The sequence below is a fragment of the Rhinatrema bivittatum genome, chromosome 3, assembly GCF_901001135.1.
Source record: "Rhinatrema bivittatum chromosome 3, aRhiBiv1.1, whole genome shotgun sequence".
Taxonomy (NCBI): Eukaryota; Metazoa; Chordata; class Amphibia; order Gymnophiona; family Rhinatrematidae; genus Rhinatrema; species Rhinatrema bivittatum.
In genome coordinates this window covers 44,218,317-44,236,483 of record NC_042617.1, presented here as the reverse complement: position 1 = coordinate 44,236,483, position 18,167 = coordinate 44,218,317, and the positions used below count along the sequence as shown (strand labels likewise).

The window sequence follows — 18,167 nt, the reverse complement described above, 5'->3', positions numbered from 1 at the left end:
AGAATCTTACACCATCTAAAACCATTATTTACCTTCCAAGACTTCCACACAGTCCTACAAACTTTAATATTTTCGAACCTGGACTATTGCAACTCACTTCTGTTGGGCCTTCCCGCCAGCACTATTAAACCACCACAACTTCTCCAAAATGCTTCAGCAAGACTCCTTACGGGAACTAGAAAATGTGATCATATTATCCCTTCTCTAATCAGCCTTCACTAGCTTCCAATAAAGTTCAGAATCCATTACAAAGTATTATCCCTCATCTTTAATATTATAAACAACTATGATCCACCTCCTCCAGGAATAACAATAAAAAGCTACAACCCACAAAGAGATCTCAGATCTCAAAATAAAAACCTTCGTACAGTTCCTTCAAATCTGAACACTCATCTAACCCAAATAAGAAAACGAATGTTCACAATAGCAGGACCTCAACCATGGAACGAACTTCCTGAATCAATAAGACTGTTAACGGAAAAAAAGAAATTCAAACAAGACCTTAAAACCTGGCTCTTCAGAAAAGCCTATGAAATATTAAATAAACCACTTAAAGAACATTATTATTCCAGAAATATTACTTCTCAGCACAGCAAATAATAATTGACTAAAATGTATTCAAAACTGAAACAGTAAATATCAATATTAGATTGTTAACTTTGAATGTATTGATTATTCAATAGTATTAAAATAGAAACTATTACTTTAAATAAGAACCTGTTAATACAATATTATACAATGCAATCTAATGCAATTTATGTGAACCATTCTGATCTTCTGTTGGAACGATGGTATATAAGAAGCAGAAATAAATAAATAAATAGATCAGCTTTATCAAGAACTGAGCAGACTTGCACAAGACGCACGGGAAGAGCCGCACAAGTGGAAAGCTCTGCGAGCTTGGAGAGACAGCTCCACCCCGCAACACCGGTTGACATCTCCCAGGATAGCATGGCTATATCATCCTGCTAGCTACAGAAAACACCATTTATGGTTGCAAACTTCCTTTTGTCTATTCAGATTAGGTTGCTCTCAACTCCTAAACTTTTGTCACATATGTTTCTATCTCTTTATTGTTCTGGTTAATGCTCTTCTGCTCTCCCATCTAGATCAGTACTACATTCTTCTCTCTGGTCATCTTCACTCTCACACCTGTCCACTTCACCATCTCCTGAACTTGGCTGCTAGTTTCAGTTTTTTTTCTCATGTTACTGTACTTTAGCTTTTCTTCCATTGGTTACACAGTTTCTTGATTCTCCATAAAACAGCACATTTCTATCTCACTCCCATGATCTAATCTAGTACATACCTTCAGTATCTCTCATCTCTAACCTCGCAGCACTTTCTACTCAGCCCCCTCTTTTTAAAAAAAATCTAACCTTAGAACCTTTTTCTTTCCTGTCTCTACACTCAAGAACAACCTGTTTCATCACATCCATACTGCTGTCTCCATGTCATACATCAAAGCTGTATTTCATTCCTGCATTCATCTTGCTTAACCTGTGAAAACAAGCTGCGGTGATCTTGTCCCTCAAACCTTTGCTTTTCCAGAACTGTTTTGGCTATATATTCTTGTCTAGTGTAACTGTCTGATTCCACTGTACATTTATCTATGTTGGTAAAAGGTGTTATACAAATAAATGTCAAATCAGAGTCAAACTAATTGAATAGAATCCAAAAATGATTTGAATATTTTTAAATATTTTAATACAGTGTTGCATAATATTGATCACTGGCAGTTTATTTTTTAGATTCAGAAAATATGGCGAGGCTATTATGTCCGAAAGTATGTCCATAATTGTAATGCATTGCAGAAGTATTTTGAAGAAATCACCACGAACAATGAAATTATCAGGTAAAGATATGCTAAACACTGTGGTTTAAAGATAGTGATGTTTTTATAAACCTTTTTTGTTTAGGATGAAGTGCCTTGCTAAGAAGATTAGTTGGCTAGCTGGCAGAGTGCTTTCTCCTGACCTATTGCTTTAGTTTCTTCCATAACTAATCATATTCTTTGAATTGAGTACTAGCCTTCTGAGTAAGCCTTCTGTATCTACTGAAGTCATTACTCTTTTTCTCACTCCAAGTAATGAGTGGCCTTATTTCAAAGAAATATTTCTAGAATAATGTTTCTATAGAAAAATATTTTGGAAATGGACTCCTTGTTTTTTTGTCTAAAAGATATTTCATGGAGATGACCTATGGCTTTGCAGAAGCATTGAATACTACTGCTCAGGATCTCCTAACCGCTGAGGTTAACAGAACTTGAGCTATTTCAGAGGTGAACTGTGGATTTGGCAGTAGAGTGCACTGAAGGGTACAGACTCAGGGAAAAGTTGCCTTCACACTTTTGGCAGTATCATATGTAAGTGTGGCCAAAATAATTATATGGTGATGTGGGAGATGGATAGGGGAAAAAGAACATTGTATCTTCAGGTTGTACAATTGTTGTACTATATGGTCTGTTGTAAACAGATTTTGGGAAGGGCAGTTTTCAGAGAAACATAGAAATGACAGCAGAAAAAGACCAATCGGCCCATCTAGTCTGCCCAGCAAGCTTCCACACTTATTTCCCCATACTTATCTGTTTCCCCAACCACCAACTTCAGGGCTCTTGTTGGTAACTGTTTGATTCAAATCTCCTGCCATCCCCTGTCACTGATGCAGAGAGTAATGTTGGAGTTGCATCAAAGGTGAGCATAAGGCTTATTGTTAAGGGTTGTAACCACCGCATCAAGCAAGTTACCCCGATGCTTGTTTACCCAGATTGCACATCGATGCCTTGTTGGATGATGTCTGAATGTAAATCCTGTTTTCCTCACTTCCCCCTACCGTTGAAGCAGATAGCAATGCTGTATGTGCTTTCAAAGTGATGTATCAGGCTTAATTGATTTAGGGCAGTGGTCCCCAACCCTGTCTTAAGGGCCCATCAGCCAGTCGGCAACAACCAACAAGGACTGAACTTCACAATCTGGGTAAACAAATAATCATGGGGGTAGTTGCTTATTACGGCGGTTAATACCCTAAACCAGAGGTCCCCAACCCTGTCCTGGCGGCCCACCAGCCAGTTAGGTTTTCAGGATATCCACAATGAATATGCATGAGAGAAAATTTGCATGCACTGCCTCCATAACATTCACATTTTTCTTTATTCTTTTCTTTCTGACACATTTTTTCTTTCTTCTCTAATCTTACTATAGTTTCTCATAACTGTGTCTTTCTTCCCCCTCAAACAGATCTATTCATACTCAACTGCTTCTACTTTCTCAAGCTCTCCTTATTCTCTTTCTTCTAATCTTTCAGTAAGGTGTTGCTGTGATGGTATAACAGTATAAATGATGACAGATAAATTCTAATATGTTCTGCTTAGTTGAGATTTATTCATTTTGGATAGCTGCACATATTAATTCCCATATGCAATCCAACACCAACTTTCCCTTACCCAATGTCATTTACCTGTCTTTTCTCCACCCCTTCCATTCACTTTTGTTCCGATCATGGCTAAAGTTTTCCACAGTGATAGTTTCTACCAATTCTGCTAGAAGGTCACTTCAGGCCTGACCATCTTCAACTTCTTAGAAAATTAATACTTAAGCCAACACCCAGGCCCCTTTCTGTGTCTTATTAATACGATTTGTAATCATCTCCACAGTCACCAGGGTTAGCGATGCTATGGCTAAAAAAGGAAAAAAGGTAATTCAACCTCCCTGTGCTCATTGAAATTTGGTTTAGGCCATGCAGGTCACCCCAGCCTTCTTGGAAGCCCAATGCTGTTGTACCACTAATGTTTATTGTTGTAGCCACTGTTCTGTGCAGATTTACCCCAGTGCTTTTGAGGCCTAATGTTTAGGATTGTATGACATGAATGGCATAGACATGTCCACCTCTTTTCTTCTGATGGGTATGGTTGACTTTTCTTACATAAGAACATAAGATATGCCATACTGGGTCAGACCAAGGGTCCATCAGGCCCAGTATCCTGTTTCCAACAGTGGCCAATCCAAGTCACATGTACCTGGCAAGTACCCAAACATTAGATAAATCACAAGCTACTATTGGTTATTAATACCATAAAAGCACTTTATGGATTTTTCCTTCAGGAACTTATCCAAACCGTTTTTAAACCCACTTACACTAACTGCTGTAACCATATCCCTTTGCAATGAATTCCAGAGTTTAACTATGCGCTGAGTGAAAAAGAATTGTCTTTGATTTGTTTTAAATGAGCTACTTGCTAACTTCATGGAGTGACCCCTGGTCCTTCTATTATCTGAGAGAGTAAATAACCGATTTACATTAATTTGTTCAAGTCCTTTCATGATTTGTAGACCTTATCATATCGCCCCTCAGTCATCTCTTCTCCAAACTGAACAGCCCTAACTTCTTTAGCCTTTCCTCATACGGTAGTCATTCAATGGAGATTTCTTTTAATGTCCCCATAGTAATGTTTCTCTTGTGCAATTGTCCTGGGAGCACCTCCAAACCTGTTGACTTCTAATTTAATTTAAGGTAAATTTTAAATGGGATGCACTGATTTTATAACATGCACACGGGTGCCCACTTGCACGCTCAAGGATGGGGTATTTTATAATCAACCCGTGGCGACACGATTGGGCCATCCCCATTTCCCACCCAATCCACATCAATAAAGGAGTGGTCTGGGAGGGAACTTCCCTAACCCCCTACCTATCCTTCCTCCCTTTTCTCCTCTCTTCCTCGTCTCCTAATTCCCACCTTACTACATAAATGTTTTTTGTTTCTGAACTTGCCTGCTCTCTTGAGCAGAAGTAAGTTCTGCACACTGGCAGCTGGCTGGTGTGCGTTTTCCTGGGGCAGTGCCTGCCCCATCCCCACCCAGACCCCACCCCCAGCCTGCCCCTTTTCAAGTACCCAGCACTTCCGCACGTACTGGCAGATACGCACGTGGACGGGCTGCTCAGAAAATGCGCTCGGCAGTGTGTGCGCAATCCGGCCACACTCATATCTCCTGGGATTTACATGCTGTGCTTTTAAAATCGGCTGCTTTGTTTCCAGATCCAGTCCTTTTCTGAAAGTGATTTTCTTGTGGTGTCCTTGCCAAAGAACATGCTGAAGTTCTTGAGGACCAAATCCAGAATACAATATTTTCTTCTTGAGTGAAGCACTATATCCACTTGCGTGGTCATGCTCCTACTGTAGCTTCTAGTTCAGCCTCTGGCTCCTCCTCCTCTACTTCCTTTGTTGCCTCTTCTTCTAGCATTTCCTCCTCCTCCTCTTCAGTATGGTCTGTCTCCTTTACAGACATAAGAAGCAAGTGCTTGGGAGAGTTCCTGCCTCCTTGACATCTCTTCCCTTTCCCTTCTCCCATCCCTTCTTCTCTCTGCTGTGCTGTCCTATGTTCCTCCACCCAGTGTGTAATGGGCCTCCTCTGGCCTGACTGCTGTGTCTATGCTCCTGCCCTAGCACACTTTTCTCCCTATCTGCCTCTCCCTGCGCTATTGTATGCCTCTTTCCTGTAGCCTCATATTTTGTATGAAAATATGACTGTTTTATCCGGAAGCTATTTAGAAACTTGGATGAAGTGACATATACATTTTTTTAAATAAATAAATAAAATAAACTACTGACATTCACAATCCCTCCCTCTCCTCCTTATTAGACCTACTCAAACTTTCACTTCTCATATGTTTTACCCACACTGGCACAGTCAATTGTCTTTTCCACACACCATACTTTTCCCTACCACATCCTCTCGCTCATGTATTTCAAGACCCAAACTTATACAGAAGGCTGACTGAAAGAAACAGCAACTCTCTTCTCACCCACAGACCTGTAACAATAGACAAACAATGGAATGGTATTACATAAAATCAGTATAAGGAAAGTCTTTTAGACATTTTATTTCTTTCTTCTTCACCTCTATGTTCTCCTTCAACCTCCTTTGATGGCTAGTTCTCCCAATCCTCCCAACCAGCACTGATAGCTAGCCTGCTGTGCCAGGCTTTCTTGTATACTATTAGAAATCATGAGGAGGATGACTGAGGAAAAGAATATTGAGCATGCCTAGTTTGGCATGCGTGAATGGTGTTTTGTGTTGCTATTTAGCCCTCAGGTGAATGATGTATGGAGATGCTATACAGTTTTAGGTTAACATGTATGCTACTACTGTGAACATGCTATGAGGACATTTATTTGTGCACATATGCTAACATTTTGTACAACTTTTTAATGATGTGCAAGCTAAAAGATTTTTAGCACATGTTTTAATGCAAAGATCCCTAAATTTTGAATTTTTCATTTAAACTGATTTACTATTTAAGGATTTGTTTGAATTGTGTGGGCTACCGTATAACCTTGGACTTGGCTATAGTTCGTCTGTAGTTAATGCTGTAGTTAATTATTCAGCACATAGTTTGGAATATATTTTCATATTGAGACGGAACCTTTTACAAAGATAAATTGGTTTGATTAATTTAAAGGCTGAGTGTGCAGTTGTTAGATATGTACACTTGTAACCTCTAGCCTGATATGCAAAATCTGCCCCAGGTTATGAACAAGAAAATGATATCATGAAATTAAAAATTAGGCATGGAAGTACAGATTGGTAACATTAATAAAACATTACTAGCTTGAACTGCAGAAAAACCATCATCTTCGCTTTTGACTACAGTCTAACTTGAATGCTGTATTTTCTTCAGTTTGTAGTGCTTTAAATTTCATGTTTTTTATTTTTAGAAAATATCAGACATTAAATGTACATAGAAATATATTCATGTCATTTTATGTACAGTGCAGAAGACTACATTGCATAAGAGCTAATTTTATTAATTTCCTAGTTTGAACTTTTTAGGTATTTGTAATTACTCTGTTTATTTAGTTTTTCTTTTATCATTCTTCTAATGAATATGTTTATTTTCTTGAGCAGGCACTATTTATTTTATACTGCATTAGTGCACTAATAATATCTACCCTCCAATCTGTAAATGTGCAATGACAACCTATTTGAACAGATATATCATCTAACATAGTAAATGATGGCAGTTAAAGACCAAGTGGTCCATCTAGTCTGCCCAGCAGACTGTTTACAGTAGTAATTGCTGCTCCATGTAGTTTATCTGATGCCTTCTATCAAGGGGAGGAACTGCCATTCCATACAGGTTACTCCCTGCCTCCATGCCTTCTGTTAAGGGTAGAAACAAGAACAACTCTCCTCAAATACCACCGCTCAACCTCATGAACCAAAATTCGATCATATCTCCAGTCAACCATGCCCACAACCTCGGAGTAATAATTGACAGAGAACTTTCATTCAAAAACCATATATCAACAAAAATCAAAGACGGTTGTCATAAACTACTTACACTCCGTCATTTAAAACCTTTTCTCTTCAACAATGACTTCAGATCAGTCCTCCAATTACTAATTTTCTCCAACATAGACTACTGCAACTCTCTTCTTCTCAACTTACCTCTAAACACCATTCGCCCACTCCAGATCCTGCAGAACGCAGCTGCAAAAATCCTCACAGGAGCAAAAAAGCATGACCACATCACCCCAACACTTATTTCACTTCATTGGCTACCAATAAGATACAGGATTGAATACAAAGTCCTATCTATCCTACATAAAATTATATATGAAGAACAAGAAAATTGGCTAAGCCCCTACATACAACTACATACCCCAAGCAGTAACCTTAGATCAGCAAATAAGGGACTCCTAAAAACACCACCATCGCGCTCAAATCAACTCACCTCAACCCATAAAAGAGCAATCTCCCTTGGTAGCCCAAAACTTTGGAACTCCCTACCGACTAAGCTCAGAACTCAAGAAAACCTAAAAACCTTCAAAAAGGAGTTAAAAACGTGGTTGTTCAACAAAGCATACCAACTCACCCAATGAACAACACAACATCATCGCCCACCAATCCAGTCTCATGAATAAATAAATGAAATTTATCACATCTAGGTTTTCATAAATAAGAAATGAAACAAAAACTGAACTAAATCCTTACATGTTATCCCCTATGCTTAATAACAGTTTGTACTTTGCATCCCTTGTTTAACCCCCCTTATCCCTGTAACCTTATTTTGTAAACCGTTATGATGGCGTTATTTTGACATTTCTGAATGACGGTATATAAAACCCATTAAATAAATAAATAAATAAAATGTGGAAATATAACAACCACATTTAACATAGGCTACCTAATTTCTTCATTTCTATCCTGTAGCTTCTAGGGATCCTTAGAGATTATACCATGCCTTCTTGAACTCCATTACTGATCTTGTCTTCACCACTTCTTCCATGATAGCATTCCAGGCATACATCATCAATTCTGTGAAGAAATATTTCCTGATATTGGTTCTGAGTCTTCTTCCCTGCAGTTTCATATCGTTACCCTTATTTGTATAGATTCTTTTCCAGTGGAAAAGGTTTAATGTTTGTGCATTATTAATACCTTTCAGGTATCTGAAGGTCTGTATCATATCTCCCCTGCAGCTCCTCTCCTCCAGGGTGTACACATTTAAATCCTTCAGCCTCTCCTCATAGGTCTTCCAATATAGACCCCACACTAACTGGGTTGGTGCTATTTTTTTGCTTCCCTATATGAACAATTACTGTGCTGTCCATTCGCCCCCCCCCCCCCCCCCCCCCGATTAATTAAGTCTCTGTCCTGGGCCTAAAACCTAAAACTTAGCCCCTCCAGCAATCTATATTTTTTAAAATGGACATGCTCCCCCGGAATCCATGAATAGAGAAGGGTATTGGGTATCCTAGACAAACCTTACAGCCTTGCACACATGCCACCCACTCACCCACCCACTTACACACACACACACACTCACTCCCACACCCTTTACAGACACACACAATTAAATTATGCATTTATAACAAATTTTACATGAAAAAGAACATTCACAACTACAGTCTTCTGAGGAAAAATATCACTTACAACATGCATATTATATTCACTGCTGTGGTGCCTACAAAAATTTCTGCAAAAAAGACACTTTAGAGCTCCTATGGATTTACACTTTTTGTAATGCGTGTTGGGTGTGGGCTTGGCCCTCAGAAAGCCATGAATAAACTGAATTTCCATTACAATATAGTAAACCTCCCATACCAAAACAACCCTAACAACCTTATCTATGAAAAGGCAACACTGCACATATTATACCAGGCCCCAGAACACCAATAAAACTCTTATTAGGAAACTAGTCTGCAAGAGATCTCCACACAGAAATTGCATGCCAGCAAAATACCTCACCTTGGTCACATATGCAGAACACAGACAGGCCCTCACCAACTACAGAATAAAGAGATCAGAAAGTATAAACAGAAACGAGCTGAAAAGAATTGAACTGCAACCCACAATAAGTCAGATTCTATATGCAATGGAAAAATAGAAACATTACCATTCTTCATAAAACATTAAATAATAAAATCAAGAAATATAAAACATCATAATAGTAAAATCATAATCAGAAAAAGATAAATATTTCAAATCAATTAATGAATAGAATATTCAAAATTTCCCAAACACCAATACAATTTTTCAAAACATCTGATGAATATAATATTTTTTAATTACTGGATTTTTTATTCCCCCCCCTAAAAAAAATCAAATAGTTCAAAAGAGCAGAAACATCAGAGTACACCCAAAAATTAAAACTAATAAGGATAAAAAAAATCTCCTGCTTTCCATACCTGGAATCTTTTGATTTCCAGTCATTCTGAGATTGTCGTGGATTGGGGGAGGTAGAGCCACAATGTTGTGTCCATCGGTTCCCGATGCCCTCTCTCCGCCCTCCTTACCTCTTTGGTGCCTCCACCCGCGGGAAGATTGGCTGCCGCGGCGTCTTTCTGCCGATGTCCTCCGGCGTCCCCAGACCGGCTAAACGCTGCAACCTGCCATGTTTCCTGGAGGCCTAGGGGTGCGCACGCAGCGTGGCCCCGACTGAAGTACTGGCGATGGCGCGAACCTCAGGGGTGTCCCTCTGAGATGATGTCACCCGCAGTGGATATATAAGGTCTTAGAATTTGCTAACATATTGAGTTAGCAACGGGTTACTCTACTTAAGCTACTCTGCCTCCTCGGACTTACCAGGGGTACCCGCTCCTCGGGGGCCTCGCTCTCTCCTTTGTTTTTCAGGTGACAGTCTGGAACTGTTTCTCGCTTCTCGAGGGCCCTCGTTCCCAGACTTGCTCCGTATTCTCTTCTGCCTGGAAGTCATCACTGCCAACTATATCAGTGAGTTACCATCGCTCTCTCAGAGCTTTCCCTGGAACCAGGTACTCGCTCCTCGAGGGCCTATACATTCCAGCTCACTACTGCCACCTATGGTGGTTCAGTATACTGTCTAATAAAAGAACTAGTGTGTGTCTGTCTCCTAACTCTGAGCCTGACCGGTAGTCCCTCTCGGGATCTTCCCCCGGGGGCGTGGTCATCTGCCACTGGTCCAAGGATCCACCCCAACTCTCCTAAATAACTACAGATTGCTAACTCCCTAGCAGACTGCTAACTCCTAACACACACAAATTTTATCTTCTGTCTCACACACATGCACAAGATCACATTCATTTTCTCACAAACTCCCTCTTTCTCACATACACAGGCTCCCTCTCCCTCACAGATAGATTTTGTTTGTGTGTGTGTGTGTGTGCATGTCTGTAAGAGCCTAAATGTGACACACAATCTCTCACAGGCACACAGACATACACAAACACACACACAGACTCTCACACAGACACATTCATAAGCACACAAAGGCTGTCACACAGACACATGCACACAGGGCCGGTGCAAGGGGATTTGGCGCCCTAGGCGAGCCTTCTCCCTTGTGCCCCCCCGTTGCGCCGCTACCCCCCGGTCTCGGCCCCGACTCCTACCTCATTCGCGATCACACCCGTTGACTGTGTGGTTTTCCGGTCACAAGCAGGTTGGGCACTGCTCGTGGCCCGCCAAATCTCCATTCCTCTTTGCCACTGCTTGCGGCCCCATATAACTTGCACCCAGTGGCGCACCAAGGGTCTCCGGCACCCAGGGGCCAATGCATTTGTGTGCCTCTCCAGCATCGCCCCCTTAATCTTTCTTGTACTAATGCTTAAGGTCACAGAAAATCAGTGGCGTCTCTAGACAGAAGAATTTGGGGGGGGGGGGGGGGAGCCAAAATGACATTTCTTCATCACACCCACCTCTATAGCATGGATCCTGCTTTAAAATTGGTTATTACAAAAAAATGTTAATAAAAAAGTCCAAAGGCTCTTCTGGGTAATTTTAAAAAGCTGGCCAGTTTCGCACTATAAAATTATTTGATAGCCTCATTCAACTAATTCTATAGGGCTATGAGAGTGAAGTCAGGAATATATAGGAAGGAACAGAATGTCAATACAAATCCTGCATCTTCAGTTCTCTAACTCTGTGCATCCACTGAAATTCCCCTAAACAATGGAGCTTGGATGTTTCCCTTACAGCTCATCATACTAAAAGATATTTTCAAATTCTGGTGTCACCTGACAGTAACAGCAGCACAAACACCTTCCACTGCCAGGCACATTGTGAACTAACACAAAACCCCGCAAAAAAGACACTCAAAATCTATACTGCAATCCCATCATAACATAACAGTAATAACACCAAGGACTCAAACAACAATAACCCTACCTTTGAAAAAGCAAGGGTAAATATTACACTGGGTCCTAGAATACCAATACACCACCTACTGAGGAAACAAAACAAACCCGATTGCTAATGATCCCTATACAGACACTATATGCAAGCAGAATCTCTCATCATGGTCACACATACAGAGCAGAGACAGACCTCTCATCAAATACAGAATAAAGCCACATAAAGTATAAACAGAAATGTGCAGACAAAAACTGAACTGTAAAACGCATCACGCCAGACTCTATACAGTGTAACAATGGAAAAACAAAAATTTCACCATTCCTTGTGAAACAAATCAATAATATAAAGATATATAAATCATTAATCATAATTATAAAACCATACAAATAAGATAATTTCAAAACAGCTGATGAATAGAATATCCAATAATTAAAGATTAATGCAAATTTTGAAAGCTTTACCAAACACCAATAAAATATTTCAAACAGCAGACACATCACATACTACCCAATAATTAAAATGGTAGTCAATCAAGAAAAATGAACTTAACAAACCACCTTTACTTACCCTCTCCAGCAGTTCTCCTACTCCTTTCTCTTGTAGGCCATACCAGCAGTAGCTGCTGAAGCTGTCCTCACAGTCCTCTTCCTTAGGGACCACAACCAGTCTCTTCTCTCTCTCTCTCACACACACACACACACACACAAGTCACACCCTCAGGACCAGTTTCTGTCTCTCACACATCACTCATCTCCCCAACCAGTCTCTCTCTCTCTCACACACACACACATACCAGTCACCTCTCTGGCCAGTCTCTCTCAATCACACAATGCTCTTGCTCTCTCTTACTAACACACAGGCTTTCAATCACACACATGCTCTCTCTATTTCACTTACACACAAGCTCTCAATCACACACGTTCTATCTCACTTACAAACAGGCTCAATCACACACTTGCCCTCTCTCACAGCCACAAGCCAGCCAAAAACATGCTCCATCTCTCTCGCACACACACACTGACACACGCAAGCACCCTCCCTGACTCACATATACACCACACACATACAGAAGCACTCTCCCTGTCTCACATACACATTACACTCACAGAAGCACCTTGCTTTCAGACTTACAGCATTTTTCACTTTTACTAAAAGTGAAAGTGATGCTCCCAACCATTAAATAAGAAAACCACATTCCTATCAGAAGGCGAAATGACACCCTTCCTTCAGGTTCTGTCCTCCCAAGGGACAGCCACCTACACCTTCTCTTGTTTTATGCTTTCAGGCAATAAAACAAGTGTGTTTCTTCAAACTATCAGTCGTATGATTATTCATGTGGGAGATATGGAACAGAAAAACATCCTTAGTCAGCTTCCCTTTTAAATGGGAAGACTCCAGTCTTAGTCATTAAAAAATATACATTTCCTAAAGGCTTAAAAAAAAAAAAAAGCAAAACTGTTTCAGATTAGAATTATTCTAGTCTTCATGCTTAAATTATGCTTTAAAAAAAAAAAAAAACCCACCTGTCATCAGTATCTTAAATTTGTGATTTTGCTGAGATGAACATTTTAAATACTTTAATTTTTTTTTTTTTACTTTAGTATTTGTCTCTACCCCACTTTGTTAAATTTTATTTTCCAGCAGAGGGATTCTTAAAATTTAGTAATTTCATCTTTCATCCAACTTTTCAAAAAAATCAGCACAAAAGTTGAGGTATATGTATTAGCACACTTCATTTTTTTAAACTGGCAGATTCCTTTCTCACATACACATCACATACACACACACACACAGAAGCCGGAGACCAGCCGCCGAGACTTATGGGGCGCCGCGGCAGGCAGCCAGCCCCCGACTCTCCCTGCCTCCCCCCCAGTGCCACCCTCCCGACGCCCCCCCTGGTGGTCCAGCGGAGGGCCCGGGAGCGATCTGCCGCTCCCGGGGCCTCGGCTGCCACTAAGCAAAATGGCGCCGGTGGCCTTCAGCCCCTGTCACATGGTAGGGGCTAACGGTCACCGGCGCATTTTGCTTAGTGGCAGCGGAGGCCCCGGGAGCGGCAGATCACTCCCGGGACCTCAGCTGGACCACCAGGGGGGGCGTCGGGAGGGTGACACTGGCAGGGCAGCAGGGCGAGTCGGGAGCTGGCTGCCTGCCGCGGCACCCCCTAAATCTCAACGCTTGGTCTCCATCTAGGCGAGCGAAGGCTGGCAGAATTTTGAAAGGGCACTTTTTGCCCTTTCAAAATTCTGCTGCCTGCCGCGGCGCCCCCTATGTCTCGGTGCCCTAGGCACAGGCCTAGCTCGCCTAGTGGTTCCGCCGGCCCTGCATGCACACATAGGTTCTCACAAGCCCACAGTAGTGATACCTTGCTTGCCATGAGTTCTCCACCAGCGTAGCAGCAGCCATATCCCAAATGTATCAATGTTGTTTATAGCAGTAAATACCTTTATGGCCCCTTGTTGAAACTTTGTAGAGCCACAGTATTCTTGTAAACATGCTGCATATTGCTGCAGGGATAACCAAACCTATCTGCACTGTATGTTCTGCATGGCACCCACATACATGATTGCTCACATTCAGTAACATTAATACAAAATTGTATAATGCCCTGGGCCTTTGGAGTAGAACTAGCAATCACATGTACTTTCCTGATCTGTAAAGGAACGCACCGCCACTGGGTAAGGCTGAAAATTGTATCCAGCCATCAACGTTGTTCATATCAAAATGATGCTGCCGCGAGGAACAGGCCCCTATCAGCTACACAAGTTCTGAGATGAGCATGCACTGAATATGTGAGATGCAAAAATAGAACTCCTGTAAAGGGAAGTAATGAGTTCAGCGACTCAGTGGTAGTACAACAACATCCTTAAGTGCAAGGTTGAAAGAGTTGCAGGAAACTGCAGGAAGTCATCCAAGCTGTGATATCTTGCACAAAGAGACTAGAATGTATGGCAGAAGTTCTGAGATATAGTGATCCGGCTGCCATGTTCTTGCGCTGCTTTTCCAGGAGCTTTAAGGCTTCTGGAATCAATGTGACAAGGCAATAGCTAAAGCCAAAAGAATGCTGGGTTGCATAGAGAGAGGAATAACGAGTAAGAAAAAAGCCCTTGTACAGGTCCTTGGTGAGGTCTCACCTGGAGCACTGTGTTCAGTTCTGGAGACCATATCTCAAAAAGGATAGAAACAGGACAGAGGTGGTCCAGTGAAGGGTGACCAAAATGGTGTGGGGTCTGTATCAGAAGACTTATGAGGAGAAGCTGAAGGATCTGAATATGTATACCATGGAAGAGAGAAGGCACAGGGGAGATATAATGCAGACCTTCGGATACCTGAATGGTTTTAATGATGCATGCTTCTCAAAATTTTTCTGGAGGAAAGCAAATAGTAGAACTAGGGGTCACGATATGAAATTTTAGGGGGGACAACTCAGAACCAATGTCAGGAAATATTTATTCACAGAGAGGGTGGTGGATGCCTGGAATGCCCTTCTGGAAGAGATGGTAGAGACAAAAACAGTAAATGAATTCCAAAAGGCATAGGATAAACACTGTGGATCCCTAAAGGTTAGATTGAGAAATTAAGAAAAGGGTGCATAGGGGTAACAGCATGGAGAGGCAGCTACTACCCCTAACAGAAGGCATGGGAATTACTATCCTTAATCAATTAGCTTACATGATTTTAACGCAACTACAGTATCAGTATCGCATTGCACTTTGATGGAGGGGGGGGAGGAATTGGATTCAGATGACCCTGACTTTTACGGTCCAGGGTATTGATACACAAACATTAGGGAAAAAGCGCAGGACATCTTCTACAGCCAAGCCCAAAAGCAAAGCACATTCAACTAGTAGCACTGTATGAATTATCAGGAATGCTGCTCGCCTTGTAAACATGTTACTAACATTCATTTTGTCATGGGTTTGACAGTTGCTTGGTTTTGATTTTTAATTTTATTATCCTTAACTTAAGGCTTGGGGGTAACCTGCATGGAGCAGCTATTACTACCCTTAAAAGAAACATGGGTGTAACCTTCACTGAGCAGCAGTTATTATCATAAGAATCATGATGAGCAGACTGACTGGACCATTTGGTCTTTTTCTGCCATCATTACTATGCTACTATAGATGTTGTGGTTCCTGGCCGCACTCACCCGTGGCCAGGACCCCCTACCTTTCGCGGGCTGTCGGCACGGAGACGCGATCAGGGCGGCTCGCAGTCCACGGGCCTCGGCAGCATGGCTCCTGGACATCGGGGAGCAGCGTCGGGGAAGACGCGGCAAACCCCACCTCTTAAAGGGGCAACCGCGCGAAGACCAGGCTGGCCCCGGAAGATGACGTCATCAGCCAGGGAGATTTAAACTCCCTCAGAGGTAGTTTGGACGCCTTTGCAACAGGTTCCTGTGGATAGTGTTGTTTCCCTGGTTCTTCTGTTTGGCTGATTCGGATTGGATACTGGACTGAGTTGTTTGCCGCCTGCCTTGACCCTTGCCTGGATACTGGACTGAGTTGTTTGCTGCCTGCCTTGACCCTTGCCTGGATACTGGGCTGAGTTGTTTTGCCGCCTGCCTAGAGCCTTGCCTGGATTTGGACTAGTACCCACCTTCGCTCAGAGGACGCCTTCGAGATCAGTTGCAGATTTCCACCTGCCGGAGACGAGTTGCCTGGGTCCTCAGGTGGGTGTCATCTCTCGTACCGGTCTAAGGGTCCACTACCATAACAATAGAGCTCAATCAAAGAGATTAGATTGCACGGTGAAGGTCCTGCAATATGGTGGTAGAGTTGCAATATTCTTGTATTTTATCAGGATTCTCCAAATCTCATATGTCCCAGATGCTAGATCTGGAGTGGAAACTAATCATATCTGAATTCGCTCACGGGAATGGGTAACTGAAGGAATGTGAAAAGAACCGCAAATAAGGTAATCGGTCCCCAAGTAGACTGCTGCCACCCATTAGTGACATGCCAACAGAACAACAAAGTGATTAACTCTGTCCACCAAGCCTATGGCACATACTGCCAAGCAGTCTAACTGAGTTGAAAGGGAAAACCCCAGATAGGTAAGTATGAGATGCCTCACTAAAATCATGAAATTTGCTGCCAAACTGCATAGTAACGAGCCCAGTGACCTTACAGTAACAAATATAATTGCTATTATATCATGGGAGGTTACAAGTTCCACAGAATCGTGAGGATATTAAAGCCAGAAAGGTGGAAAATCTGAGAGTTGGAGATGTGTCTATAATGTTACAGCGCTGCCTTACCAAAATCATCTGAAGTTTGCTGGGTGACTAGACTAGAAACTAGACTGAAGATGTGTACAAATCATACCTGAATTCACAGAATGAATGAGGAAATTACCTCCAAAATAGCACCACTGCCACCCAAGCTATGATGTCATTGTAGCAAGGCAGAACACATGAAGAACTGTCTCACCTGGAAACAACTGGTGATTGATTGGGCAAAAACTTATGGAAGATAATGTGGTTTGAATGAGGTACCACTGCTGAAAGCTGCCACAGAATACTCAATGAAGACAAGTTACATATACCAGACTTGAAAAAGTAGCATGCTTTGAGATATTTACTGTAATCTGTAAGGTGATTCATAAAAGTGTTTCTAAATAAATAAATAAACATCTGATAAGCAGGTGTTTCGCTGTCTTCATCTGCAAGAATGTATGATGTAGCAGTCTTTTCAAAGACAGGAGAGAGAAAGAAGTAGACCAGCTTACTCTGCAATTGTAGACAACCATAGAATGAGTGCCTGAAGACAAAATGTTCCAAGTACAATAAATAAGATACTGCCAAAAGCAGACAGTGAATTTTTCAACATTGCTATGCATCAGGACCTGACATGTGTGTGGTCTGAAGGCCAAGTGACACATGCACTACTGCCAGAGGCGAATCACAGCAGGTAGCAGATGCCTGGATACCATAAATGACCTCTTGAAGATAGGAATAGAAAATGACATGCAGAAAAACGCTGACATACGCGAACTGCAGAACCAGATGCCCAAATGCAATAAATAATTTAATGACCAAAAGACGACAGTGAAATGCATAATATCACCATACATATGGAAAACTGACATGGGTGTGTTGTCTGTAGGCCAAGTGATGCTGAACCTACTGCCAAAGTCAAATTGCAGCATGTAACCACTGACAAGATGCCCTAACTGACATGCTGATGGAAAAAAGGAACAAAATTCCAGAAATTTGCTGACATACACATGGTGGAGGTAGAGCACCTGATGCACCTCAATGTGTAAACCTGATAGCGATCAATCATTAGCTGGGAGAACAGAGGTGACCCCGCCAGAGAACTGCTTCGGGAAAATGCAGAATTTACTCGGGAAAATTCCTGTGGGAGAGTAGAATATTTCATTCCTTTTGGCTGCACAATGAAAATAAGAAGAAATAGTATCAGTGTCCTTGCAAGCACACAGATAGGATCAGACAGAGGACATATATAGAGGTACAAGGGGTAACAGAGGATCCTATATAAGCAGCTATGCTACTCACACCAGAACTGCACAAATGCAGGATCAGAACTGCTAG

The 18,167-nt window shown here is 41.7% G+C and overlaps 1 protein-coding gene across 1 annotated transcript in view; it reads left to right on the top strand.

Moving 5' to 3' along the window:
* The window catches only part of SPATA17 (spermatogenesis associated 17), a 544,292-nt gene that overhangs the window by 169,253 nt on the left and 356,872 nt on the right, over positions 1-18,167 (top strand). Inside the window, exon 5 of the mRNA XM_029593186.1 lies at positions 1,752-1,855. Coding sequence (XP_029449046.1) covers positions 1,752-1,855 — 104 coding nt within the window. The remainder of the gene's footprint in view (positions 1-1,751; positions 1,856-18,167) is intronic.